This window comes from Rattus norvegicus, chromosome 10 (assembly GCF_021556685.1).
Source record: "Rattus norvegicus strain SHRSP/BbbUtx chromosome 10, alternate assembly SHRSP_T2T, whole genome shotgun sequence".
NCBI lineage: Eukaryota > Metazoa > Chordata > Mammalia > Rodentia > Muridae > Rattus > Rattus norvegicus.
This window is the reverse complement of record NC_141543.1, coordinates 22,761,351-22,787,085: the sequence shown is the minus strand read 5'-3', so window position 1 is coordinate 22,787,085 and position 25,735 is coordinate 22,761,351. Positions and strand designations below refer to the sequence as shown.

The 25,735-nt window shown below is 54.2% G+C and overlaps 1 protein-coding gene across 1 annotated transcript in view; it reads left to right on the top strand.

Annotated features, from left to right (window-relative positions):
* The first annotated feature begins 6,328 nt into the window (after window positions 1-6,328).
* The window catches only part of Neurl1b (neuralized E3 ubiquitin protein ligase 1B), a 31,048-nt gene continuing 11,641 nt past the window's right edge, over window positions 6,329-25,735 (top strand). The window contains 2 exon segments of the mRNA NM_001142652.3: window positions 6,329-6,465; window positions 22,961-23,506. Of these exon segments, the coding sequence (NP_001136124.1) occupies window positions 6,435-6,465; window positions 22,961-23,506 (577 nt within the window). The 5' untranslated portion in view covers window positions 6,329-6,434.

Sequence of the window (25,735 nt, the reverse complement as noted above, 5' to 3'; positions counted from 1 at the left end):
ATATTCCTTTTGTGCCCACCTGTACAGTTTTTGTTTTTGCGAGAGGGAGGGATAGGATCTCACATCACCCAGGCTGACAATCAGACTCCGTGTAGAGTCAAGGGTGACATTGAACTTCTCATCCTCTTGCCTCCGCCTCCCAAGTGTTGGCACTGGGATTGTGGGTGTGCGTGGCCATGCCCAGTTTATGAGGTGTTGGGGTTTGAACTTGAAGCTTTGTACATGCTAGGCAAGCACTTTGCAGACTGACCTGCACTCTGTCCCTGAAGACATTCTTCCATGGCATTCTTGCCTTTAACCTAGATCCTTCTGCCACCATTGTGATGACATGGGCAGGGTTCTGCTCCTGTACGGACAGTCAGCTGGGCTAACACCAGTCATTAAAGACTGTCTTTATCCTGTGTTTGGCACAGAGCACATTGCCTGTTTGTGTCTGTTTTCTGTCTTCTACCCAACAGGTCTGGTCATTTATCCAAACACAATGCCACAGTGTTTTAGTTAGCCTTATGATTGGCATTAATATCCAGTAAAGGGCTGCAGACATGGGGGAGGTGGAGAAGGGGGAGAAGGAGAAGATGAGGGAGACTCAACCAGAGCAAAGCAGGTATACGCCATTACGAAACCTGTTACCTTGTATGCTAATTAAAAAATTGCACAAACGGAAAGGTACCCACCAAAGAAGCTCTGATTTCATTCTCCTTTCTCCTCCTCTCCTTCATTGTAAATAACTGTCTTCTATCCTGTTTCTAGTTCTTCTGAATCTATGTTCACACCACACACACACACACACACACACACACACACACACCACCTGCCAGTGTTAGGGTGGCATTGGATCTGTCAATCAACTTGAAGCTGACTCCTTTAAAACACTGAGCCAAGCAGGCTGTGAATAGCATGTGCCCTTCATTTGTTTTAGCCCATTTAGAGTCCTCTTAGCACCGTCCGTAGAGTAGTTCTCGAGGGAACTGCTACTTGACAAAGTGGGAGATCTTGCTGCCACTGAGGCTCATACTGAAAGCCAAGGCCTCCTGCTAGAGGGATGCAGTCCCAAAGCCAACGCCAAACAGAAGAGAGCAGAATGTGGACTCAAACCATCCTGCTTGACCAAGCTGGACCTCGCAATAGAGCATGCCACAGCGTGCAGCAGGCACATAGTGACAGGTTCAGGGGTGGCTAGCGTCCTGAGTACACAGGATGCTTCCTGTGCTGTGGCTCCTGTGGCTGGCTGATGAGCCGTTACTCAGTACGGAGAGGCAGGTGTGCCCTGGTCATCTCCACTACACAGACCCAGAAACAAGGCAGACAGGGGCAGGTGACCCACCCAGGGTCCTCTGGTCAGTTAGGGCAAAGCTCTGGTTGAATCTGGTCTCTTAAAGCACCCCACAACCCTTCCTTCTTGTTTTTGTCAAAATTCCATATGCCCAGGGCGAGTTTTCTACAACTCCAGGAAGTCATCAGAACTCTGGCTGCTCCAGGAGTTCAGGATGGTCTCTCTGTAAACGCTCAGCCACTTGGGGTCCAAGATAAAAAAAAAGCACAGACTCTGGGGGTCAGACTGGGCTGGGTTTCAGGCCCACGTGTGCCCCAGCTGGCTGAGTGGCGTTAGATAAGTTTCTCTGCTGCTCTGAGCCTCCCGGGATAGAGCAGAGCTGATTGCTGCACCTGCCTTGCTGAAGGAGACAAGGATTAAAGGAGGTGACCAAGATGGGGCTTCAAAACAAGTCTGTGACCCTCGGCTCCTTTCATTTTATTTTGTTTTAATTCATTCATTAATTTGTTTTTTACCTCCCTATAAGAGTTACCCTGGGGATTAACAGACCAGAGCCCAGATTGTTCAATGTCTCTTCCTGGAGGACCACAAGCAAGCTACCCACACATGCTGGGCTTCCACTTCCCCATCTAGAAAAACAGAGACCTTGGTCAAACTTCCTCCTCCCACTATTGCCGTGGTAGCATGTGCACAGGGCTTTGGAGGGCCCACTGCTCACACCACTCACGCAGCGTGGGCCACCTTCGTGGTGTAACCACCCCAGTACTTCTACAGCCAGTGAAAGCTAGGATCGTGGACTGACTCCAGTTCGCCCTGCCTCAGGCTTCTGCCGTGTGCCAACAGAGTGAGTCAGGTCACCTCCACACTGGCCTTGGGTCGTGGAAACATTGAGTCTGGACACGCATGCCTCAGGTTCTGGCACAGAGACCTCCATCGGGTTTTAGGTACATTCCCACCTTGATGTCTACAACCATCTGAACACAGTTGATACGTCTTTGGATAAAAACGACCTTCTTGTGGCCCTGAGATTAGCTCACGCTACAGCCACCTTCAGGATCGGCCGTGCATCCGTAAGTAAATGAGGAAAACCACGGCACGGCACGAGGCTTGCTCTTCCTTTCCCCCTTGGCTGCCGGGTGTGTGGCTGCTGGCTTCTGTGCCAGACCGAACTGATTTGGTCATTGAGGGCCATGCAGCAGGAGTGAATCCTGGAGCAGGAGAAATTCAGACACCTCCCCCCCGCCCCTCTGTTTAAGGCTGGGTTGGGTGGCTTCAACGCTCTGAGCCTGCTTCTTCCTCTGTAGAGAAATGAGACCCTTCTGCATTCTACCTTTTCCCGACCGGGAGAGCCTGACAGCGATTCCACTTCATCCCTAAAGCTGGTTCCTTTCCTGGGAGGTTCATGGTCACCTTGGCAGGCTAGTGGTGAGGACTCAGTGGTGCCAGGTACCTGTTCCCCAGTTGCTGGAACTTTGTACACAGCGATTAATAAGATGAGAAGTTATGACCTTGGCATTCGAAAATTGAGGCTTTTTCTTCAACAAGAACCAGGGTCTTGTGCATTTCAGGCCAAGTACCCTGTCTCACAAGTATATCCCCTGGTGTTCTGAGACAAGAGCTTTGCTCTGAAGCCCAAACTCACCAGGACTCACGGTCCTTCTGCAACCTTCCTGTGGCAACTTTAAAACACCTTTGTAATCCAACTGCAGCCTGGATTCTGACTTCCCGAGCTTTTGGGTGTGGGCACCCCCAGCTCAGGTGAGTCTTTGCTGCCAGGGCTAGAGCTGTCAGAGCTGGTCCCACAGAAGCAGAGCCAGCGTCTCATTGCCTCCTGCTCTACAGGCTCCTGGCATTGAATAACTACAGTGACGTTCACACAGGGCCTACAGCTCTTGTGGGGCTGGTACCAAACGAAGGTGGCAGTCTAGTCTCTGTGCTGGCTGAGGCAAGTGGCTCTGTGCAGGAACAGATAAAACTGAAGGCTCTGGCCAAAGTCTGATGATATCCCACTTGCCCTGTTCCCTGGACCCTGTGGGGACACTTCTGACCTGCCAACTACTCCTCTAAGCTCCAGTGCCCTGGGCCCTGGTAAGGCCTCTCTTTTCTCACTTACGAGGCACACTGGAGATGGTTCGACCTCGGTACCCATCTCCAGTCTCTTAGCTGCTGGATGCCTGAGGCAAGGAACTCCACTTTCTGAGGCTCCGTGTCTACAGCTGAATTTACAAGCTGTCTGCTTTGGTGTCGCAGAGGCAGGAGAGGGTCATGGGATGTATCTATGGTCACAGAGCCCCAGGCGCAGCCCATGAGCAGGGGCTAACATTGCTCCCGTCTTTCCATGCTTCTTCCCCAGACCCGGTCCCAGGTCTCCTAACCATGCAGATGGGAGTTTCATGCTTTCTCGGCTGGCCCTGCTCAGGAGAAAGGTTGGTTGGGAGGACAGAAGCAGGACCACAGGAGCTCAGGCTGGATCAGGGGAATGCTCTCTCTGGTTCTTCTAGCCTGGGACTCTAGAATGACCCACTACAGTGTACTCCTGCCTCTCTTTGAATTCTAGAAATCTGTGGAACCTAGAAGCCCTCACAGCAATGTTCCTAGCTGTTTTTTTTTTTCCTTTTTTTTTTTTTTTTTTTTTTGGAGCTGGGGACCGAACCCAGGGCCTTGCGCTTGCTAGGCAAACGCTCTACCACTGAGCTAAATCCCCAACCCCCTAGCTGTTTCTTACTCCTGCCCCAGGGGCCTCCCTATGTGCCTACGCCACTGACCCCACCCTTATTCAACAGTTTAGCTTTTTTCTCAGAGGTGAGCTCCAGAGCCAAAGCGACTTCTAGAATGAGCAAATCAGCCTGTAAAGGAGTGGCCACAGCCCCGGTTTATGTTTTAAGGCACTGCTTATTCTGTTTGCTTATTTTGCCCACACCTGTCACTCAAGATGAGTAGGCGGGACTACTGTCACTACAGCTCCTTCCTTCCCAATCCTTCCCTCCCTCTTCTTTCTCTTTTGCCTCCTTTCTTCTTTTCTGTCCTCTGCCAGTCAGAGCCAGCCCTCTCTGCAGGTATTTTATTCAATCTGCACCGAGCGGGCCAGCCGTAGGTGGGGAGGCAGGGATGAATGTGTCCCTTTGGAGTGGGAAGGACAGGAAGGCAGCAGCTGCAGTAAGGGTGTAGCTGAAGGACAGGACGAGGTGCGGGGGCGGGGGGGACCTCAGTGACGGAGCAATTACCATACATACCCAAATAAGAGACAGTCTAGAATCTACCTAGACTGTAGACGCAAGGACAACCTCTATCCTTCCCCAGCGCTCAGGCATGTCAAGCTAGAGAGTCCAAAAAGACAAGATGGGGAAGAGAGAGAGGGGCAGTCAGATGTTCACCTATAAGGTTAATTTATCTCACCGGCACAGGCTTATCACCTCCACCCCACCGAATTATCACCGTTGCACCGGGCGATATCAACGCCACTGGAAACCACTTCAAACGCGTGTTATTTAACACTCTAATTTTAAACTCCAGACCTTCAAGAAACTCTCTGATCCCGATTCTCCCCTGCGTGGTTTGCTGTCGTGTCACTGATGTGGAAGATGCAGCATTTCCCCACAGCACATCTGCTCGGGGCTCAACCTCAGCCTTTCAAATCCCACCCCCCCCCACACACACACACCAGGACAGTCGGGAGTGGGGTGGGTTCAGAGGCTGCAGGTGAGCATCCCGGGAAGTGACCGAAACACAGCCACTTGCTGGAATGCTCTGAAAATGGCCTTTTAAACGCCGGGTGAACGGCAGCTTCCCCACCCTGCCGCCACAACGTCCTTTTGCCCTGAGTCATTTTATCTGAGTGAAATTCCTCAATTCCTTTTATAGCAATGGCGACCTCTGTAAGTACCCCAGGGTCATCCAGAGCGAAGGCCCTCAGTAACTGGGAGATCGGTTTGGGAATCTCTTCCACCCACCGAGCCTCAGTTTACCCTGTCCCTGCCGTGGAGGTGATAACCTTGCTTCCTAAGCTGATGAAAATACAGAGTATGGGAGGCTGAAAGTAATAGTTAGGGACTGGGTCTCCTCAGACGAATTATCACACCTCCCCCATCTTGGTGTGTCAGCCCCCCATTTTGGTGTGTCAGCCTGTGAGTTGGGACAGGGGTGGCATGAGCCATATGGCTTCAGCACAGGAGAGTAGCCAAGGCCGGAAGGTACTGAGAAAAGACCAGTACAGTGGGGAATGGTCGAACCTCCCCCCACCACACACAACACAACCCACCTCACACAGCACCCCAATTCTCTCGAAAACGTTCAGCCAGTGCTACCTGACACTCTAAATGTTATCGTTGGCTTTGATCACTGTGTGATTTCTCTCTCTCTCTCTCTCTCTCTCTCTCTCTCTCTCTCTCTCTCTCTCTCTCTCTCTCTCTCTCTCTTTCTTTCTTTCTGGAGCTGAGGACCGAACCCAGGGCCTTGCGCTTTCTAGGCAGGCACTCTACCACTGAGCTAAATCCCCAACCCCACTGTGTGATCTTAATTGCTAATTTTTCCTGTTCCATCCTTAAGAGCAGTGGACTGTGCCACACGGGGCTGAGGGTGTGGGCAGTACTTTAATGAAGAAGGCAGGGTGCGCTGAAGTCTGGGTTTCCCCCCACTACCCCGCTTATACACACTGAAGTCACTCCTCCTAGGTATGTGGCCTAGGGAATGGAGAAGTTCCCACCCCTCCCCATCTCACCCTGGATGGACTGTCATGGAGCCCCTGTCACTGTCCAGGGTGACCTGCATGTGTGCTCTCCGTCCCGGAGTCCAGGCACCACCCAAAGTGGCCCAGTGCCTGGAGGAGGCCTCTGTGCCCTGTGGCCCCTCCCGTGTGGCAGAAGGAGCCAGCGCTGTCCGCGCGGGAACGGCGAGGGCGGGAGGCCAGCCCCGCCTCTCCAGTGCGCTACCGGTGCAAACTTTCAAAAGACGCGGCGGCGGCCACGGCCCCGCCCCGGCACGGTTGGCGGCGGGCGCGGGGGCGGGGCGGGCGCGCCCGGGCCCGTGGCTCCGCCTCCTCCCGCCGCCGCCCGCGCCGCCCATCTGCCGCCCGCCGGTCGCCGGTGCAGCGGCAATGCCCCGCAGCCCGGCCTCGGCCCCCGGCCCGCCCAGCTAGCCCCGCGCCGCGACTCTCGGAGCAGCGATGGGCAACACGGTGCACCGGACCCTGCCAGGTACGCCCGGAGCCGCGCCCCGAGGTGGCGCGGAGCGCCTGGTACTCCCCGGGTCGCCGCAGCCGCGGAGCCCGGGTGCAAGCCAGAGCCTGGCTGCCCGAGCCTGATCCCCGGAGCCGCACCCCTGCGGGGCCGTGGGGACCCCGCCTGGTTCTCCTGGCCTTGGCCGTGCGCCCCGTGCCTTTGTTACAGCCGGAGGTCGCTGATGAGCGAACCGGAGTGGGGCATCGGGGCTTCCCCGGGCCGGAGCCTTCAGGGGGGCCGCCGGGCGCGGGTGTCCCGGGTCTCCTCGTACAGCCCGCATGCGCCCCCGCCACACGTGCTACTTCTTGGCGGCGTTCCCACGCGCGCCGGGCTGCACCCCGCTCGGGTGTCCGCTCAGCTGGGGGCCCTCCAAGCCCCATCAGAGCCGCTGCTGCGGAGCGCACCGCCCCCTAGTTATAAGCGCCCTAGAATTTCCCAGACCGGAGAAAGGCCACGGTGGGCGAGGGGCGTGGGGCGGGCGTGCGGAGGCCGGGGACGCCACGCCTCGTTGAAAATACCTAGTGATTGTGGAACAGGTCAGCGCGCCGAGGCTGTCACTGCCTGTTTGCAAAGAAGCGTGTTCCTAAGAAAAGGCACCCCGATTTTACACAAGTTGAAGCTCAGAACCGGAGAAATGACCTGATGACAGGGCAGTGGTGGGAGACTGCACGGGCCCTGTCAGCCTGTCTGCCCCGCCCCTCACCCCCACTGCTCCAAGTCTTCACAAGTATTTGGGCATAAGGCTGGATATTTACAGCATCCTTGGGCAAAGGCTGAGTGTGGTGTGTGTGTGTGTGTGTGTGTGTGTGTGTGTGTGTGTGTGTGTGTGTGTGTGTGTGTGTGTTGGGGGAGGGTAGTTCAGAGAAGAAGCAAGTTGGCTGTAGGTCAGATTCAGTGCAGCCCAGCGGACACCCTTTCTCTGCTCTGACACCCCCACAGTCATTCCTCCAGCAGTTACCCGAATAGGGTTGTCTCCTCCCCTGGAAGGGATTGGGCCAACCTGAGGCCCAAGCACTGCTGGGGAGGAGGCGGCTGGGGAGGGAGACAGCCCCTTCTACTAACAAGCCCGTGGGTGGCTTTCACTGCATCATTCCTAAGGTCAGCCAGGTGGAGTCACAGGCTGGTGAGCTTCAGAGGTGGCCTTAAAACCTGGGTCCCTACTAGACCGAGTGACAGCTGCTTCTTGTACACATGGCCATTGCTAGGATAAGACCCGGCCACCAATCTGGAGAAAGCTGAGGTCTCATCAGAGATGGCAGCCACAGAAGATCATGACTGGGACACCACTCCATACTCAACTGGAACGCCTGTGCTGTTCTGGTTGGCTTTTCAAAAGCCATTCTGCCACCTGTGGGTCACACTTGGAGAAAGGCAAGGGACAGGCAGTCTCAGCAGGTGGTCACATGTTGCTGGGATGACCCATTTCCCTGGACCTGATGCTGTCTGTGGGTGGAGCACTCTATGCTGGGGCCTCAGGGTCAAGGCAGGTCACCCCATTGCAGTGTGGGAACTTCCTACCCTCAGGAACTAATGCTCGTACCAAGTGAGAGGAAAAGGAGGCACATCAGACAGCAGGTGCCAAAAACGTAAAGACCTCAGACCTACCTCTCATTAGCTTCTTGCACCTCTATGCTCATCTCCTCACACTGTTCTGCCCAGTGGGGGACACCTTCACAAGACTGTGTGTTCATATGACCGTGCTGCACTGTCACCGTGTCTTCCTGCGACTCTCTAGGGGTTCCATGAGGACAGGTTCCTATGCCTTGGTTGTCTTGTTTCCCAGCTTGCCCATCCCAGAACCTTAGTGCCTGGCGCAGGCTCAGAACCGGGTGGTGGAGGACACATGGAGCCTGCATCTTTGGCTGGAGGAATACTTGGCTCAGGCTTGCCCTGAGGAAGCCTGTGCTTTCCTTCTCAGGGAAGGGACACGTGCATAGGGTGGGGTTCATTCCACAGGGCTGGAGATAGGCGGCTGGCATTTGCCGAGCACCTGGATTCATTCCATGCTGGGCTCCCTGCGAACGTGGCTGCAGCCATAAACCAAGCACCATTCTTAAGGCTGCTTCATTCTGATCACACTCTGATCAGGCTGCTTGGAAGTTCCACTCTGACCTGCAAGCTCCCCATGCCTTCTCTTTCCCTCCCCTCCCCTCCCCTCCCCTTCCCTCAGGCCCCTGTTCTAGACTGGGTCTTGACTTTGTCATTCCCTCCTAAGCCCCTTTCTTTGCTATGGCTCTCCTGAGCATAGTCACCGTTGTATGTTGAGTAGGGGCTAGGGCATAGTAGATGTTTGGATAGTTGGGGAATGAATGAATGCGTTTAATCCTCCAGCAGAGTCATCACTCCCATTTAATGGATGAGGGGGGACCCCAAGACCCACCGAGGTCAAATGGCTCCTCCTTGCCTACAGAGGTCCTCTCATTGGCAGCGCCAGAATTGAAATCCAGGTTTATTTAGCTCCAAAGTCCTCCTTCTCTTTCCCTGACAGGCATTATCTCTCAATCGAGGCTCGGATAACACTTATTAAGGGCTACCATGGTCTAGATAATGTTTATTGGGTACTGTGCACATGGCGTGCTATGGATGGGGCACAATAAGGAAGTGCCAAAGAAAGGGAAGTGGCCTTTGGTTGGTGTTCATAGCCTTGGCATCTCTCTCAGACTGCACCAACACATTATGATGTAGACCCTTGACCCAGAGAGCAAGGGTCAGCGGGAGATGTTGCATCTGCCGAGCTCCTACTGTGTGTTTCGGTCTCCCTTCTCAGGTGCAACTCCTACTGTGTGTTTCGGCTTCCCTTCTCAGGTGCAGTTCTACCCTGCAACATAAGGTATTAGGCTCTCTAGTTCAGAAGTGGGCACACAGAAAGACTGGGCACGTCCAGCTCACACAGGCTCCATCCAAGCTGGGACTTGGCTGACTGGGATCCATCAGGTTCCTAATGCCATGCTGTATTGTTCTCTCCCTGGCTTTGCCCTGGACTTTATAAGGAAAAAATAAACAGGTAGAAGTCGAGGAGGTAGCATTCCAGGAGGGGGTGGGTGGGAGGAAGAGTCCTCTCCCTTTCTCCCAACCAGAACATTCTAGCCCTTTCCCTGTGCACCTCTGGGGCTCACCTGTAGCACAGTTTGGAGGAAATACTGAATTCAAACTGTAGACTGGGTTTAATCATTAAGTTGCCCGGTGCTTGGCCAAGCCAATGGCTTTCAGTGTCTGCTCAATAGCCAGTTATCTTGGAGTTTTGGTTGAGGAGGTATGCTGAATCTATACTGGGCTGCCGTAGGCAGGCTGGGCCAGACCTTCACTCTGTGTGTGTGTGTGTGTGTGTGTGTGTGTGTGTGTGTGTGTGTGTGTGTGTGTGTGTGTGTGTTCAAAAGGGCTAGCTTTGATTTCACAGATAAAAAGTGAAGGCTCAGAAAGGTCAAGGGCAGAAGCACTATACATGGGAAGACAAACAGAGACAGATATAAAGACAGAGAGAGAGAGAGAGAGAGAGAGACAGAGACAGAGACAGAGACAGAGACAGAGAGAAACAGAGACAGAGAGACAGGCAGAGAGAGACAGAGACAGAGAGACAGAGAGACAGACAGAGACAGAGAGAGACAGAGATAGAGAGACAGACAGAGATAGAGAGACAGACAGAGACAGAGAAACAGGCAGAGAGAGACAGAGACAGAGAGACAGAGACAGACAGACAGACAGAGACAGAGATAGAGAGACAGAGACAGAGAGAGACTGAGTATCTCTAACCTACCACATAGCTTGCGGATGGGGTGTACTCACACCTGTCTTAAATGACCTTCCCACAGAGCCCCTCTTCCAATCAGCCTCAAACAAGGTCCCTCCTAGACGTGACCATCTTAAACAAGGTGCACCCGAACAATACCCTCCTAGACAAAGCAAACCTGGGCAAAGCCTTTTAGATGCTTGGCCACTCTGCTGCAGAGCAGCCTGTGTGACCACTGAGATGACGCTCCCCGAGCAAGTAGCTGCTGGTGCCCTGCGAAAGTAGCAGTCTTGGTCACCCTGCAGTAGCCAGTCAAAGGCCAACAAGTGACAGGTGCTTTTCCCCTCACACCCTCTTCTCTCAGAGGCAGTGTGGAGCTGAGCCGAGCTTTCTTTGTCCTCTTGGCCATAGAGACCCCTTTCTCCCTCAGGCCATTGAAGTTTTCTTTTCTATCTGAGCTGAGCCTCTCAAAGCCACAGCAGCTCCTTCACCTGCCCTGAGACCTGCATGCTGCCATGTAGCCTGGGCAAGTTCCCTTTGGTGAGGTCCTGCAAGGATGTCGAGGGTTGTGCTGTAGGATATAGGGAGAGGACCTGGGGTCTGTCCTGTGTGGGTGGATGCATGGTGGAGAAATGGTCTATGTTCTGGGCAGACAAGTTAGGCTCCTTCTGCTCCATCCCATCTGGTTCATTCTGCCCCTCCCTCCCTGTGGGTGATTAGGAAGGCTTCCTGGAAGAGGTTACCTCTAAAAGGAAGTCCAGCTGAGTGCCTGCTTGCTTCTAGGGTCTTCTGTGGCTTTGTGCCTTAGTTGCTGTGTGGCCAACAACATCCGTCATGTGGTCAGCATGAGGTGCAGGCCTGAATGTCATGACCAGAAAGGCAGCATGCTTCCTGTAGAGTAGGACCAGCTTAGTGCTCCCCATCCCCAAGCCAAGCTGGGCCACCAAAGTGCCTGTCTGTTCTGGGTCAGCTCCAACTACTGAAATCTCTTTAGGGACACAGCATAGGACATGTACTAGTGTGCACCCATTATAAAAGGATTATTTTTAAAGATATGTCTTATTATTTTAATCACGTGTGTGCGTATGTGTGTGAGACCATGCACATTTGTGCAGATGTCCTTGGAAGTCAGAGATGTCAGATTCCCTGGAACTGGAATCGTCATGATTGTAGACTGACTGATGTAGACGCTGGGAACCAAACTCGGGTCCTCTAGAGGAACAGCAAATGCTCTTAATCACTGAGCAGTCTCTCCAGTGCTTGCTAAAGATTTGTTTTATTTACCTGTGTGTGTATACATGCGTGTGTGCGTGCGTGCATGCATAGTGCCTGCAGAAGTCTGAAGAACGTTCAGATCCCTTGAGGCTGACGTTATATGGAGTTATAAGCCTCCCGTTTTGGGTGCTAGGACCCAAACGCTGGTCCTCTGCCAGAGTAGAAATGGCTCTCTCATAACCAGGGAGCCATCTCTACGGTCCAAGAGGACTCTTTGGAGACAGGCTCTCACTCTGTATGATCTAGACTGGCCCTGAAGCCAGCAGTCCTCTGCTTCCTGAGTGCTAGGCTGTCAGCTCATGTCCGTGTCACAAGTCAAATGTATCTCTGATGGGTACAGCCTTTGTGGACGGAGGCCACTTGGCTGCAGGGGAGGTGAAGGCAAAGCCAGGAGCCCACCAGACCTTAGACTGAGACCACACTGCACCCCAGACCCTCAGCAGGAAGCGGGAACATGAGGGACAGCTCCCAGGCAGGCAGTGTGAATTGAGTAGGATATGGAAGCAGTAAGCAAGACAAAAGACCATCATGATCTTGGCTGTCACTGAGGAAAGAAGGTGTCAGTCCTGCCTTTGGGGGCCGGAAGGACTGGCTGGCAGGTGGCTTTTGAGAGGGCGGTTGGCATGGTCCACTGGGACAGGGACCATAGCCTGCTTTTAGGGAGTCAGGCTCTGGTGGAGGACACTAGCAATGACACGGTAGTGATGGTGAGTGAGAGAAAGAGACCTGAGGGCCATTCCAGGAGGGCTTCCTGGAGGAGGTGTACTTCATCCTGGGGAGAAAGCAGAGTGCTCAAGGTCAAAGACCCCAGGTCCGGGGAGAAGACAGGAGCAGAACTGCAGAGCTCTTGGGGGCCGGTACTTATGGGGTGATGGGGAGGGTCGTGATGGTAGGAGGGTTTTACAGACAGAGTGCAGTTTGTTCCCTAGTTTCCCTATCAGGGCCAGGGCCAGGCTGTTTAATCTTCCGTGGGTGGAAAGGGGCGACTCTGTACTTACTGTCTGTATTTAGTGCTGCGCTCTGGGGGTGTAAAATAGAAGCCTAGAGGCTGACAGTGAGAGCAGAGACTAAGGGGCAAGACCAGGAGACAGACTCAGAGCAGTAATAAAACCTGCCCTGGGTCAGGTGACTGAGAAGTGGCAGGTGAGCAACTCAACCTCAGGCCTGTCCTCAGCAGCCTTGGCCATCAAGTGGCTGCCCCTTGTCCTCATCCTAAGCATCCTGGGACACACCTTCTTTGTCTTCTGAAGGTGACTCATCCATATCCCAGTTGCCTTTGGCAAAACATCCCCTCCCAGCACCCTTGGCTCTGCCTCCACAAAGGTGGGTGTGGCTGTACGCTGGTCTCTTTCGAGGGGTGCATGTGCCTGCTCAGTGGAACCTGCGTACCCCAGGCCACGGCTAACCCGAGCTCCGTGGGCAAAGCTGAGAGGCTGGATGCCAGGCAAGAGCATCTTGTCCCCACTCTGGCTATCACTGACAAGAAGGCCAGGGTTCTGTGCATCTGTGTTCTGTATCCCCTTCAGTTAGGTAGCGCGATCTTCCAAGCCGCACCCTCTCCTGGCACCTTGAGGTAATGATAGCATCCAGGTGTGCTAAACTCTGGACCAGAAGAGTGTTCATCTCGTGCCTTAGAGTCATGAATCCACCCAGCCAGCCGGCTGCCCCACAGTGAGCCTGGGTCGGGTGCTCTCAGAGGAGAGGGACACAGAGTAATGACAACTGCTTATGTGTATCCCGCAGCCCAAACACCAAACTTGTTTAACCCTTGGCACATAGCCACGCTGTTGGTCACATGTAACTGGTGAGAGACTCTTACTAAGAGAAATAGACCCCTGCCCTGGGGCACACAGCTTCTGAGGGTTGGAGGGCAGGACTGCTCCTGAGGGCTCACTGCTGGGTTGAGGAGGGTGCCCTCTGCAGGTGAACTCCGCAGTTCTGCATTCTTTGCTTGGTTGTCCCGAATCCCACCGGCAGGATTGGTAGGCTGGGCATGCTCCAGGTGGGCTGTGGGTTCGCTATGGGCTCCCACCTGAGGATCCTCCATATCTGACGTATATATTCCAGCCTTTGCCAAAGCCAGTCAGAAGACAGACACTGTCCTGGGGCTTTCTGAGCAGCACAGCTGGGAAGAGGCCATTCCATTGGAAGTGTCCCCATTAGCATCTCAGGACCTCCAGGACCTGTGAGCCACTTTCAGACATGACAGGCAGGATAATGTGGGCAGAGGTCTGCTGTGTCCAGAAAGACAGATTTTAGTTCTGAAGGACTTCCACAAGTCAGGGCCCCTGGTGCAAGAGTGAGGGAATGCCTGTGACTGGAGTGGCTTGGCATAGCCGTATGTGGCATGGATCCTGGGAGGACAGTCTGTTCTGGAATCTTGGGAAGGGATTTCCCTGGTGAGCCAGGGATGCTTTCTCTCTTGCCCTTGCACTTATGTCCCCAAGGGGTCTGCAGGAGTTAGACCCATTTCACAGATCAGGACACTGAGGTGATGGAAAGCCACTCGCTCCAGCTAAATCAGCCAGCCTCTATATAGTTCAGCTCAACGTCGGGTGTTTGTGAACAGCCGCCAAACATCCTAATCCTTCCTCATTCCTTCTCACAGGGATGACACTGGCCTAGTAGCACCCTACCTCAGACCTTACCTCCCACTGATGGGGAAAGCTCTTTAATGAGTAAGCCATTTGGGGAAGTGGATAGACGGGGGCATCTGGCTGTGGGCTGGCAGAGGGCCCAGGGCATTTTGTTTACACCCTCAACACCACCCAGTTTATAACACAGTTATGGCCCTTGGGCATGTGCTCTCTTCCCCTTGGCCCCCCAGGATGATAGATTTATGAGATGGGGAGGCACACGCTCCACCTTGTGCCTCCAAAGCTGGGCTCAGTAACTTTCCACTGTAGACAACCACTCCTTGGGCCTCAAGGGAGCTTCCTGTCCTTCAGGGTTCTTGGTGCTCCAGGGCAGAAGATAAAGGAGTAGAACTTCCATTTGTCTGGGTTGTGGCATAGGACTCTGTCCCGGTAGATGGGGGCTGTGTTCTCAAGAACCAGGGAGCTCCGCACCATCTTGCTCTGTCCCCATCTTGTCAGACTTGGGCACTGAGGTCTGGAGCCGGGCCCAGGGTTTTGCAGCAATTACAGTTGGACTTTGGCTAGAATTCCAAGAGAGGTACTTGAAAGAACCCTGGGCTTGGAGGCAATGGGTAGTTCACATCTCTGTCCTGCCTCCTCTAAGCTGTGTGTCCTCGGGCAAGCCGGTTCCCACTCTGAGCTTCAATCCTCTCTTCCATGTCAACTTTCAGATGAGGATGACGATGGCTCTGGGAGTGAAAGACAGATGTAAGTTAGACACCTGCACACAGTAGGGCTCCAAGTGTGGCCTTTGTGCATGGAGGCAAAGAATCTGCACACCCAGATTTGCTGAGATGAGGGACTAAGACCAAGTTGCCCAGTCACACCCAACATCTTCATGTGCCATGGAAGCAAGTGTGGGCTTTCGCTCCAGTGTGGTTTACCTTTGCCCTGGCTGTGGCCAGCCCCTCGCCATCTCTAGGCCTGATCTTCCCATCTGTGAAATGGGTTTTGACCTATAGATTGGCTGCAGGGAGCCTGATCCCAGTATGAAGGAGGCTCTCACAGGCCTTCGCCTCTTAAGGGGCTGTCCCGGAGGCCTGTGAGACACTAGAAGAGCTAGCCTGGGGTGCAGAACTAAGCACACCCTGGCCTACTATGTGCTAAGTGTTGTCTCCAACACTCCTCACAGGTTGTGGTCACAGCATCTTGATCCCTTTTTACTTGGCCGGTTGCTCAGAACCCCACTGTCAGCCCACCTCAGTCTGCTGTGCTTTTGACAGTTCCCCTGCCTCTCCTAGTCCCTCTTCTTCTTGGGTGGGGCTTGTAGCAGCCCCCTCGTCTGGGGTGGTGGGCCTGGGTCCCAGGGATCTGCCTTCCAGCAAGTGTCCTTCTAGCTCCCTTCAGGGTTGCCGGCCCTTGGAGCTCCCCTCCCCCACAGTCACTGATTTCCTTTTTTAGATACTTTGCTTTTGTTCATCCCAAGTTCCGCCAAACGGTGACCTTTTTTGAGGCTGTGGACCAGCTGATTGATGGCTTCCACTGCCATTCTGCCTGCCCCAGCCAGAATCCCTTTCCGTGCCAAGTTCCACAATGGCCTTGGGTACGTCTTCCTTGCAGGTTGGGATGTTAGAGACCTGCGGTGGACATGCTGGGCAGTGTGTGTCTGGGAAGGGGAGTATGCCGGAGAAGCCTGCCTCTGCCCCGTGTCCGCCCTTCAAGACGCTGAGTGTGTCGGTTGGCACGAACACCCAACTCTCAGGAGTACCTGTAGGTGCTCACAGGGCACAAAGCCTCTGCTTGAGGCACCAGGTTGGGGGAGTGGCTGTCTGCGAGGCAAAAAGAGAGGGAAACACAGGCCTGGGCAGCTCTAGCCAGCTTATCAGCGAGCAGTTGCCAGGGCTGCCTGGAGAAACGCCACTGGGGAGGGGGTGAGGGTGGGGCTGGACCAGGCAGGAGTGCACGGCGGTTAGACTCGATGTTCAAAATCTTGGCTGCTTTTCTCAGGCTTGTTCTGCTGGGCCATTTGGGCAGGTAGAGGAGAAAAGAAGGTTCCCAGTTTGAACCTCACTCTGTGGAGAGGGAGCTCCACTGGGAGCACTGTCCAGTCCTTGAACAGCCCTGAGCTTTCTTGCCTGGGCTTTAACACCCTTTATGATGCAGCCCCTGACTCCTTTGCTTCCTGCTGCCCCTCCAGAGTTCCCAGTGCAGTCCGCTTAGTCTCCTTTCCAGGGTTTTTCTGCTGCCAGTCCCCTGGTTTGAACCTCACCTCCCAGCCCTTCTTCTGTCTGATGGGCCTCCCCTGTGCTGTTTGTCTGTGCGTCCTTCCTGCTGCTTTTAGCTCTAAGTCTACCTCCTAGAGGAAAGGAGACAGCAGGGGAGTCCTCTATGTGACTCATGGGGACGTGTACCCCACATCCCACACAGGCACTGGCACAGAATGGATGCTACGGAGCTGTCAGACGGAGGAGGAAGTGATGCGCTAAGGAACGAGGGACATTCTCTCTGGCCTTCACAGCTCTAGAGCCCAAAAAAACCCCGAAGCTGCCACCCCGTAAGGCTGGCGTTTCCTGAGTCCTTTCATCAAAAGTAAACCTGGCCAAGCAGCCCGTACAGTTGGAGGGACAGCAAGATTACACTCTGCCTGGGCTCCCTTCGAAGCCAGGGGGCTGTGACACTGCACAGGCCCCCGAGAACAGACACGACTTTCTCCCCAGCTGCCCTGAGGGACCCCCAGACCCCCACAGCTGTTGAGTGTTGATAGCTGTTTGCAGAGCAAAGAGAAGGCAGCCAGTGGCAGTTTCCAGCGCGGGCTGGCCCTCGTCCACCCAGGGTGCTGGCCAGCCAGGCCTGTGAGGCCAAGAACAAAGTCCCCTGTGGGCCTGTTGCTGTGTTTGGCAGGGGAGCCAGGGCGAGTTTGTAGTTTTCTAACCACTTCAAACCCACCAATGGAAACGGTCTCCTCTGCTGCCAAGGGCACCCAAGTCCTTGCCCTTTGGTATGGCGGGAAGCCTCGTGAGTGAGTGTGGTGTGTGTGTGTTTCTTATCTCTGAAGCTTGCCCTACACACACACACACACACACACACACACACACACACACACACACACACACACACACACACACTCCGTGGTATTTTGTGCTGCCCACAGAGCTGGTTTGCCTTTCGAACGTGAGCAACCATTTCTTGAACCAGATATTTCCCATTCAAGGTCTACAATCTAAGGATGGGTGACCCAAGGGTTCAGGAAGCCTCTGAAGTAAATGCCAGGTTGTGTGCATGGGGCACGGGGGTGTCTCTAGGAGAGAAGGCTGTACACTCTTCATTGCTCTCCGTGAAGCCTGTGACCCCACACTACCCTTTACCCATGCATTTAACCAGCTGTCCTGAAGATAGACGGGTAGGAGGAAGGCCCTGTGTCTGGCCTCACAGCCTCAGTTTCTCTTCCCTGTTGGAAATGGAAGCTAGTGACTCCACAGGGGTGTTTCCGGCTTCAGTCAGAGTGTGAAGGCCTGTGTCCAGCACATCTTAGGAGCTCGGCAGGGATTCCCAAAAAAGGACTTGCTCTTTTCAAAGGTGGGCAAGCTCTGCTTCTGGGTGAAGCCAGAATGCTATCATTGCTACCAGCACTGTGGAAGCTTCCAGCATGCCTGGTAGCGAGTACTGTCTCCTCAGCTTGACATAGATCAAAGGGTCAATGGCATGAGGACTGGGGACCATTAGCATAACATACCTGTGCCTGGCACACGATGGCTTAAGAACAGGCCTGTCTGTGGAAGTAGCCAGAAGGGTTTGAGGTGGCATTTCCCGGCCAAACTCATGGGCCTTCTGGGAGAAACTGTATCCCTCATACACTGATTAAAGGGCTGAATGTCTCACAGATATCCACTGTGTGCACTGAGTGCGTATCACGTGAGCTTGTGTCATCCACCAAACGACCTCAGAAGGTAGGCATGACTTCCACTAGTCTTCTAGGTCTGCCTGAGACTCAGAGATGTTAAGCGTGGAGTTTAAGGTCACACAGCAAACATACAGCCCTGGTTTGAGCTGAGGCTGTCGGGCTACAGGGCCATGCCTTCTGGAGCCACATGGAGATCTAGTTGGAGGAGGGACTTGCCCATGGTTGCACCTTGATGGAGGTCGTGAGTGACACTTGCTACCTTTCTGCTTAAGGGACAAAACTTAGGGAGGCATCTGTGGATATTCTCACCATCCCTGCCAAGCACCCCAAGGTGGAGATCTAAGGTCATCCACCATTTGCGGATGGCATCTAAGGTCATCCAAGGTCATCCACCATTTGAGAGGCAAAGGTGCAAGGGTTCTCAGGCAGATTAGCTGCAAAGCACAGGCTGAACCCAGAGCCACACAGCAGGAACCACCTAAGGAGGCTTATTCACAGGCTTGTCCAGGACTGGGCGTTGGAGATGCCCAATCTACCCTCTCCAGCCCTGAATCTGCCACGGTTTCGTGTCAGGCATTGTTCCTCTAGGTGAACTCTAGAAATAAACACACCTCTGGGTGGGGCCAGCACTACTGGCTATGAGGTTCAGGCAGAGACTCCCCAAGTTGTTAACAAGGGTAACTGTTGAGGTCCGCTCTGTCCCACCTCTGGAAATTCCTACAGACTGGGTCTCACATTTCCTGGACGGGCCTCCCCAGCCTGGGGCCTTGACTATGTGTGTGAGCAAAGGGACATGGGTTTGTCCTAGTGTGATTTGGAAGCCTCATCCTAGGCTGAACTTTCTTGTGATGATGGTGTTCTGAATCCAGTCCTGGTGGCAGCAGCCGGGAACTTCTGTGCTCATGGCTGTAGCTCAGCAGCCGTGATGGGACATTCCGCCATGAAATGCCAGGAAGGCTCGAGCCGCGGCAGGATGGGATATATACCAAGAGAGCCTTAGCAAGGCTGGGAAACGACTGAGTCCTCAAGCTGCTGCACGGAAGAGGTCGGCAACCTGTGGCTCATGCCATACCTCCCATGCCATGCATTGTGAGCTATGGCTGCCCAGAGCTTGCTTATCTACCAGAAGTGGGTGCAGTAATCTTACAAGTGAGGGCTCATCTTAAAAGCCAGCAACAGGCATGATAAAAACATCCGGCATGGGGTTGCAGAGTCGAGGGCATTGGGTTGCGGTAGGACCAGCGCAGAGATGAACAGGGCAGTGGGTTTTGGCTGACAGGATTCGCCTCTTCCCCCAGCTTTCTGTAACACCGCGGTTGTTGCCCTTGTTGAAGTGACTGGATTCAGTTTCCCACTGCTGTGCCCAGAGCCTTGGCTCTCCGGATAGCTTGAGTGTCCCCTGTCCTTGTGCCCACCAAAGCAGGTGTTGGGGGTGCACCTCAGGACACCTGTTGGCCTTTATCTTAAGTGTCTAAGAGCACAATAGCACTCCGTCCTGTCCATCACTCTGGTTTTCTTTGCCTCACACCGGGTCTCTGGCCTCAGTGTGTAGTGGTGGGAGGAGGGGCGGGAAGCAGAGTGTTTATCTCTCATTCCCTGAAGGAAGCTGGGCTGTGTAATCAAAATGAAACAAACATGTCAGCCTGGGGCCTTTGGATGCGCACTGTCCAAAAGCACAGTGGTGTCTGCAGGGAACTTGCCTGAAAGTTGCAGAAGCTGCATCTCCCCATGTCTCTCCCCAGCTCCCTGCCCAGACTGGGCTCCCGAAACACCTTCTGGGGCTCCAGGGATGCTTGGTGAGGGGTCTGTGATGAACAGACTGGTGCGCAGAGCTTGGGGCCAGGAGAGAAGCGGAGTCAACCCACTCTGAAGGCTTTGACTTGTAGTACCATTGTTACTTCCTGGAGAATTCGGCAGACGAAGGCACCTTAGTTTTGGGCACTGGTGAAAGCCATAGTCCCAAGGCTGCTTATGAATGCTGACCCTGCTCATGGCTGACACTGGGCATCCTGCTTGCTAGGGCTTTATCTTCTGAACTTCTGTAGTTCTTGGTAGTTCTTATCACTGGCAATACTGGCTGGCCACAGGCTGGTCTGCTGGGTCCTGCCACCCGGGCTGAGCCTCTTGGCTTGGCATTTAGGGCCATTCAGCTGAGTCCCAGAGCACTGACGGCACATATGACAAACCGTCACAGCAGCAGCCTTGCACCCTGAGTCCCCCACTACCACAGTCCTCTCTTTTCCCACAGCGGCCAGTTCCTGCTCTGCTCACAGCACTCCCCTCTGATCTTTCAAGACTTGTCTCTGTGGACGTCACCGGTCCTGGGTGCTGGGGCATGAGGTGGCCTTCTTTATGCTCCTTTGGAGAGGTGCCAGTCACTGTGTGGGGTCTGCAGAGAGCACGGGCGGGTGGATAAATGAAAGACTTGAACGAGCAGTGGAAGGAACAGAGCCTGCCACTCTCTGGTGTGAATCCAGGGCCTCCTGTGAGAACTTCCCTCGGCCCTCCCACCCAGGCCCTTGCTGCTTTATTGAGAGAATGGAAGGGAGACTGCGGGAGAAGCAGAAAGGTCTGTACTGGTTAACCACCACGCTTACACCCCAGCTTCTGGATTTGAGTGCGGTCTCCCCAGCAACCCGACATAGTGATGGGGAAGAAAGACCACAGTAAGCAGACAGGACTGACTGGAGGGTATGTGGAGATGGATGGATTCAGTCTTGCTGCTACCCAGACCTAGAAGCTGTGCCTGATCCACCCGGAGCAATAGTGGCCCTGACATTTGCATGGCTGCACTTGAGCAACCTAGTAGAGTCCACAGAAGGGACTGACCTAAGCTTGCAGCCCCTCCACTGGCCCATTTCCCTATCTGCAAACAGGCTGTGTAGCTAAGGTCTAGGCTATCAGGCATCAGCTAGTCTTTATCAAGGACCTGGTGTAGCCGGGCCTTTACTGGGCACGGGTGTGTGTGTGTGTGTGTGTGTGTGTGTGTGTGTGTGTGTGTGTGTAATGGAAGCCCCACCCCTGGGCCGCACTTGCCACAAGCCTATTCCTACCTCTTCTCTCTGCTTCCCCTTCAAATACACACAAAAGAAACAATCCCCTTGTTAAAAAGGGGTTCTATTCACTGAGTATTGCTTAAACGTTCAAATCAAATATCTCTTGTGGGTTTTCCCCCACCCTGTGGAAATTTTATTAGAATCTTTTTATCTCCTCTGCCGTGAAGACACACCCAGATTCTGACCCCTCCCGCCACCTACTGGCCTCTCTCTCATCCAAGCCTTGTGATCCAGCAGGCCTGTTCAAGCAATGGCTCTCCCACCAGCCCATCCTGCCCCAGTGTCCAGCGTAGCCTTCCTCTCAGCTCTGTGCATCCAGTAATGAGGCTCCCTCAGAGTAAAGCTGTTAAAGTAAGGCAAGGATCTATAAGGTCCCCACCCCTCCGGCTCCCCCAGCCCTGGGCTCACCCGGAACCTACTCCCCGGCTTCCTCATACCGGTTCCACACCGGCTCAGCTGCATCGATGCTTCCTTTCCTCAGGGTCTTTGCACTGCTGCCCCAGCCTGGCATCCTCCCTAGACCTGCATAGCTCACTCCTTCCCTTCCTTTAGGGTTCTGCCTCCAGTCACCCATCAGGGACGCTCTCCATGAAAGCCCCAGGGCAGGGTCTCGGCTCCAGCTCAGCACACTGCTCTCTGCAGTGCACCCCACCAACACAGATACCTCATTTGTAGTCAGACTTTAGTCCCTGGGCTGTCAGCTCATCAGAGGGGGATCTTTGTCTCTTGGGACAGTTGTCTCTTCACTGCATAGCAGGCTGTCTGAGGAGTGGTAGCCCCTGATTGATGTGTACCTGGTTGACTACAGTCCCTGAGGCTTTTCTCTGTCTCCCTAAAGAGGGACTTTGTCTTGCTCCTTGGTCCGGCATTGTCTTCACAGGTGGGAGCCTTCTGTCTGAAGAAGCCTGCTTCCCTCCTCAGGTTTTAGAGGAGCCGGATTGTTATTCTCCCTTAGTCTGCCAGCCTTAGAGTCAACTAGACACGCACGCAGGAGTGAGCATAGGAGGAGCTGTCCCCTCGGTGCCCTGTCCCTTTGAAAATGGCCTCTGCTGTTATAGTAAGTCAGAACTCCTCCCTGCGCTGACCTCCCACCTACCGCTTCCCTCAGAGTGAAATGAGAAAAGACAGGAGGATAGCTCCTACCAGTGGCCAGGTTCTCTGAGAAGCCCCTCAGAGAATCTCCCTAAAAATAATCCCCCAGAAGGTACATTCTAGAAAAGCTAATTTTATCACCATCAAAAGAAGAGGGCAAGCCAGAATCCTGGTTAGGACGGAGCTACAGAGAGATCGTGAGGTTACCAGCGGACCACCACAGACACTAGGTGTCCCCTCATATGTAGGGATGTGATCCACGCTGCCTTTCAGTCACGATGGGAGTTTACTGCACCCACTTGCAGTCCAGGAAATCAGGTGGGGAGTGTGACAGGGTTGCCACTGTGGTCCAGCTGCAGAGACCAGAGGCTGGGAGTGCCGGCTGACATAGGGATCCCAACGGAATGTGTGCTCCCCAGATCCCCACCTCGATGTGAACATACATTTTAAGAAAAACAGCTAGCCGTCCCCACTGATCCTCAGGAGTCCAAGCACTCTGCAGCTCAGAGGTGATCCTAGGAGGAAGCTTCTAGACTTGGGAGAGTTTGCTGAGGATGAAGAGGTCATCTGACCCCAGGCCAGGTGGTGATAAACTGGATGTGGAACCGAGGGAGCTCTTTAGTGCACACCCAGCATCAAGCTTTGACTTGCTCATCTGTGTACAGTGACTTGCCATGGTTAGGGGCAGGGGTGAAAGAGCTCCCTAGGTTTAGCCCAGAACTTTCTAAATTTTAGAATCTAAAATGTGTCCATGCCAAATCTAAGGTGGAATTTATGGAAGTGGTTAGTACAATCCCTGGCCACAGGACTTCTAAGCGCTGACCTGCCGCCTCTCTCCCCACAGACTCCAGCCCTCCTGCACGCCTCCTGGCCACCCGGCCTTGCTACGGCCCGGGCCCGGAGAGGCGAGCGGTCCTGGGCGAGGCGCCACGCTTCCACGCGCAGGCCAAGGGCAAGAACGTGCGTCTAGACGGTCACTCGCGCAGGGCCACGCGACGGAACAGCTTCTGCAACGGAGTCACCTTCACGCAGCGGCCCATTCGCCTGTACGAGCAGGTGCGGTTGCGCCTGGTGGCTGTGCGTCCTGGCTGGAGCGGCGCGCTGCGCTTCGGCTTCACTGCGCACGACCCGTCGCTCATGAGCGCACAGGATATCCCCAAGTACGCCTGCCCCGACCTGGTCACACGACCTGGATACTGGGCCAAGGCGCTGCCGGAGAACCTGGCGCTGCGGGACACGGTGCTGGCCTACTGGGCTGATCGTCACGGTCGCGTCTTCTATAGTGTCAATGATGGCGAACCAGTGCTGTTCCACTGCGGCGTGGCCGTGGGAGGCCCACTCTGGGCACTCATCGACGTCTATGGCATCACGGACGAGGTGCAGCTGCTGGGTAGGTCGGTTGGCACAGCCTGCACATCCCCAGTGTTCACAGCCCAATAAGCTTGGCTCACCTGAGTCACCCAGCTGCCTGGTGTGTCTTGATGCTCACACAAGCAACGGTGTCCAATTTCTAAAGGAAACCGAGGCTTAGAGAGTTACTTTTGTTATTGGACTGGGAGGGAACCCATGTGGGCTGGCCCCAGAGTCGGTGAGCCTTATCACTCTTAGACCATTATGCATCCATTCACTCCCTCTTTCCATTCCTTTGTTCATGTTGCGCCTCCCCCAATCCCAGCATGCATTGTCTCTGCTGGCTCTCACTCATTCGTGAACCTATGCCAGTGGGCAGTCAGACGCAGCAGCAAGAGCCAGGCTAACTGTGAAGGGGCTCAGGGTGGGTTAGGGAGGCCATTCTCTGACCTCTCCTACCCCCAGTAGACGGTAGTCATTTATTCTTTGTTGAGCCTGCAGTCTGCACTTGAAACGACCGAACTTAGACTTGGGAGGTGTGAAGAGAGTGGGTTTCTCAAGGGAAGCTGTACACACCCCTGCATGTAATCTGCCTGCACGGAAGTACACAGGGGCAAAGTGAGGGGATGGACAGATAGACAGATTTATCCACCTGCCTGTAGCCTGAAGCTTTCCACACTGAGGCACCTCCTCCCTGCTTGCTTTGTTTGCTATGGGAAGATAGATGGCTTAAATAGCTAAATGTTTGGGCTGGTTTCTGGTTTTGGGCCCCACCCCCACCCCACCACTGGGCAGACTTAGTGTCCAGGAGATGACTCTCCTCTCTCCACAGAAATAAAGAAGCCACAGAAGTTTTAAGTGGTCAGTACAGGCAGGGACATGAGAGTCTCTGAGACTATTACCTAGGGCCAGCTCTCCACAGGCCGTTTGTGAGGCCTCGATGCAGAGCTAGACCCTCCCTGCAGAGCTAGACCCTCCCTGCTTCTGTCCCTTTCAACTATAAAGCAGGTTCGTGGTAGCGCTCACTTCCTGGGATCATTGGCAGGGTTACCGGAAATGGTGTCTGTGGGGGTGGGCGACCTGAGGCACGGACCCTTGAGCAGCCGCGGAAAGCCAGGATCTGCTGGCTTTCGTGTGGGCAGGGCCTGCGTCCTGGGTTCAGGCAAATCAGATTGTGAGGAGCACTGCTCCATGCTGGGACCTCACTAGAGCATTAACCAGGCCCCTACCCACTCTTTTCCCTTAAAGATTTTCCATGAAGGTTCCAGAAACCACAGCTTTCCTACGCCCCCCAAATCTCCCACCACCCTTTATCCCTGTAGAACTGGGGAGCAATCACACCTGGCTCTCCAACCCACATCTCTGTGAGCAGACCGGAAACCACAGCCACACGCGAACAGTACAAGCGTGTCAGGATTTTTTAAAAATATAGATCGGCGGCTGGCCTTGGTGACTAAATGAGTCTGGATACACCTAGGGGACACAGGGACCCTTCCCCTCTCATTTTCTCAGTCAGCAAACATGCATGAAAACCCACACCACACCACCACTATCATCATCAACATCACCATCAACATCATCACCACCACCACCACCATCACCATCACCACCACCATCACCATCAACATCATCACCACCACCATCACCCCACCACCATCACCACCAACAACAACCATCACCACACCACCACCACCATCGCCATCATCATCACCACCACCACCACCACCATCATCAACATCACTACCACCACCATCATCAACATCACTACCACCACCACCACTACCACCACCACCATCAACATCACCACCACCACCATCAACATCAACATCATCGCCGCCACCACTACCACCATATTCTGTGACTCTTAGGGAGAATGGAACAGAGCCCACCATGTAACAAAGCAAACCTGAGCCTCAGTTTCCTTATTTCTGAGCCATCCCTGAGATGAGATGCCCTCGGCACAGAAAGGTGATCACACAATCGTGTGATGGGACAGCGAGCGCTGGGGAGCTCTGGGTCTGAGATGTGGGTCATGGGCGTATTTCCCTTCCTGTGTGTGCATGCAATTGTGTTGCTTTTTTTTCTTCATATGTATGAGGGCATGCCTGAACGTGTGTACTATATACATCACATGTGTGCATGTGGTGGAGACCAGAAGAGGGCGTCAGATCACCAGGAACTGGAGTTACAGGCAGTTATGAGCCACCCCGTGGATGCTGGGAACTGAACCTGGTTCTCTGCAAGAGCAGCAAGTGCTACTAACCACTGA